Below are 2,680 nucleotides of genomic sequence, written 5' to 3' on the forward strand. Positions count from 1 at the left end.
TGGTAATGCAGTATTTTATTTATTCTGTTCATTAACAATACATGAGAGCACTTACAATATTCATTGAACACAATCTAAGAGAAGATCAACTTACATTTTGTACATCTCTATTAATACGAAACGGTTGAATTAATTTATGGTCAAAATTATGATGGCAAAAACTTATAAATAAATAAATGCTTGGTGTTAGTGTGTCTGGAATTTATTTCTTCCAGTGGGTTCTTGGTCTCACTGACTTCAAGAAAGAAGCCGCGGACCTTCACGGTGAATGTTACAGCTCTTAAGATCTTAAAGATGGTGTGTCCAGAGTTTGTTCCTTCAGATGTGCCCAGAGTTTCTTCCTTCTGGTGGGTTCGCAGTCTCACTGACTTTAGGAGTGAAGCCGCAGACCTTCACAGTAAGTGTCACAGCTCATAAAGGTGGCGCATCTGGAGTTGTTTCTTCCTTCCCGTGGGTTCCTGGTCTCGCTGACTTCAGGAATGAAGCCGCAGAGCACAGCCTCATGGTGAGTGTTACAGCTCATAAAGGCAGTGCAGACCCAAACAGTGAGCAGCAGCAAGACTTATTGTGAAGGGCAAAAGAACTAAGCTTCCACAGTGTGGGAATGGGACCCCAGCGGGTTGCCACTTCTGCCTTCCGTGGCCAGCTTTTATTCCCTTATTTGGCCCCGTCCACATCCTGCTGATTGGTCCATTTTACAGAGTGCTGATTGGTGCATTTTCAAACCTTTAGCTAGACACAGAGTGCTGATTGGTGTGTTTACAATCCTTTAGCTAGACAGAAAATTCTGCAAGTCCCCCGCGGACCCAGAAGCCCAGCCAGCTTCACCTCTCATTAGCATGGCCACATACATTTCAGTTTTTGGTGTAAAGGTCTTTGGCTGCAAGAAATAACATTTGGTTTACTTCACTAGTAGAAATAACTCTTAATGCTGGAATGGCCACCTCTTGGTATTTCTTCTGCTGTTGATTTTTAGCATAGTTGTCTGTGATTGTATGAATGGAGTTGAGTGAAGGGGTACTCATCATGTTAATCCCAAACAAGAGCACATAGCCAATTACTATAGTAATAAGGAGGTAGAGAGATAATGCAACTGTCCAATGTTTTTGAGGCCAATAGGTTAAACCTAAGGAGTTTAGCCAAGATTCAGGAATAAAAGCCCACACGAGGTAAAGTATGAAGCCAAATTGGGAGCTTAAGAGAAGCACAAAGTCATAAATCGCTCTTCCTGGCAGCAGTGAATTTTCCACCATTTTTCCTGGGGCTTTAGACAGTCTCAGCGCTGAGTTCCCTGCGCAAGCGCCGACCAGGAAGCCCCAGTGAGGGAGTGGGGTGGGGGAAGGGTGGGTGAGGGGAAGAAGAAAAATTGAGGGAAAGGCCTAGGCGCGAAGGCTCCTCCCACTCAGGCACAGGCGCACGATGACCCTCCCCCTGGGTGGGAGCCAGCGAGCGGCTCTTCCCTAGGTTTCTGATGGGAGAAGCTGTTTCTCCTCATCCCTTAAAGTTTCGAGTGGATGACCTAGATAAATGAGCAATGAAACTATGACGACTAAGTTCAAAGGAGTGACATTTAGCATTGTGATCTTCTAAAATCTGTACAAGTTAGGCGATGCATTTAGTAAGTGATTATAAATATTTAATGTATACATATATAGCAAGTGACAAGCGTTTTATCATAAGCATTAGCATTCTTCGGGAGAGGTGGCAGTCGAGTGGACTGTGATGTTTGGCACAGGCACCCCTCCTCCCCCACTGAGGAATGAAGGATTTATTCCACCAGCTACTGGGAGAAGTGTTGGCAGATGATTCTTGGCTGTAAGCCCTCTCTGGGAATTTCCTTGGCTGCTGCCTTTTCAGGGCAGTCTGCATAAATGATTGATCAGCTTGGGAGCTTAGAGGCCTGGTCCCCTTACCTCTACTCAGGACAACTTGGAAGACCTATTCCAGTTTCAGAGGTCTCCATGAGGTCAGTGGAAGCCTTTGTTCTGACATTGCACTTCAATTTCTCCCTCTGCTCCATCCTGCTTCCTTCTCTGCTCTTCCCCTGCTGTTGATCCCAAGAGTGCTCCCTGAGTAACTTCCTGCATGTTAATCTCCATCTCAGAGTCGGCTTCCCAGAGAATCCAACCCACAGTCCTCCCATCCTCCTTGTTTCCAGGCCCCTTGGAATGTGACTTTGCAGCTTCTCCAATCAAGAGATGGAGTTTATTTTTTGACATCTTGAATCCAAGCTGGCCTGTGACTTGCTCCAGTCAATAGAATGAGGCAGAGGTGACATCGTGCCAGTTCTGAGCCTGAACCTCCAGCAGCCTTGCATGCTGCTTCTGTCGCTCTTGGAGTCCTGCTGCTACTGTGAGAACAGGCCCTGGCTAGCCTGCAGGAGCAGGAGAGACGAGTGGTCAAGTCACTGCTGTTGTCCCAACTGACAGTCAACCAATCCCTGAAGCAGAGTCACCTGGCTAACCACAGTGCCTGAATGAACCTAGCCAAGACCAGAAATAATACCTAGCTGAGCCCAGCCGAAACTGCTGACCCAGAGATTCATGAGCTAATAAGTAGTATTGTTTTAAGACAGTTAAGTTTTGGGGTGGGCTTGCTACGTTGCAATCCTTAACTGACACAAGAAGGAACTGTGTTTGAGGAACCACAAACTGGAGGCAGGAGCACCAGGCCCCTAGTA

General features: G+C 46.5%; 1 protein-coding gene across 1 annotated transcript; it reads right to left on the reverse strand.

Annotated features, from left to right (window-relative positions):
* Window positions 1-851: 851 nt before the first annotated feature.
* On the reverse strand, window positions 852-1,319 carry LOC112632652 (phosphatidylinositol N-acetylglucosaminyltransferase subunit P-like). Its single transcript, XM_025398474.1, has one exon. The coding sequence runs from the start codon at window positions 1,251-1,253 to the stop codon at window positions 855-857; it is 399 nt and encodes a 132-aa protein (XP_025254259.1). The 5' UTR covers window positions 1,254-1,319; the 3' UTR covers window positions 852-854.
* Between the last annotated feature and the right edge of the window lie 1,361 nt (window positions 1,320-2,680).

The sequence above is a fragment of the Theropithecus gelada genome, chromosome 10, assembly GCF_003255815.1.
Source record: "Theropithecus gelada isolate Dixy chromosome 10, Tgel_1.0, whole genome shotgun sequence".
Lineage (NCBI taxonomy): Eukaryota > Metazoa > Chordata > Mammalia > Primates > Cercopithecidae > Theropithecus > Theropithecus gelada.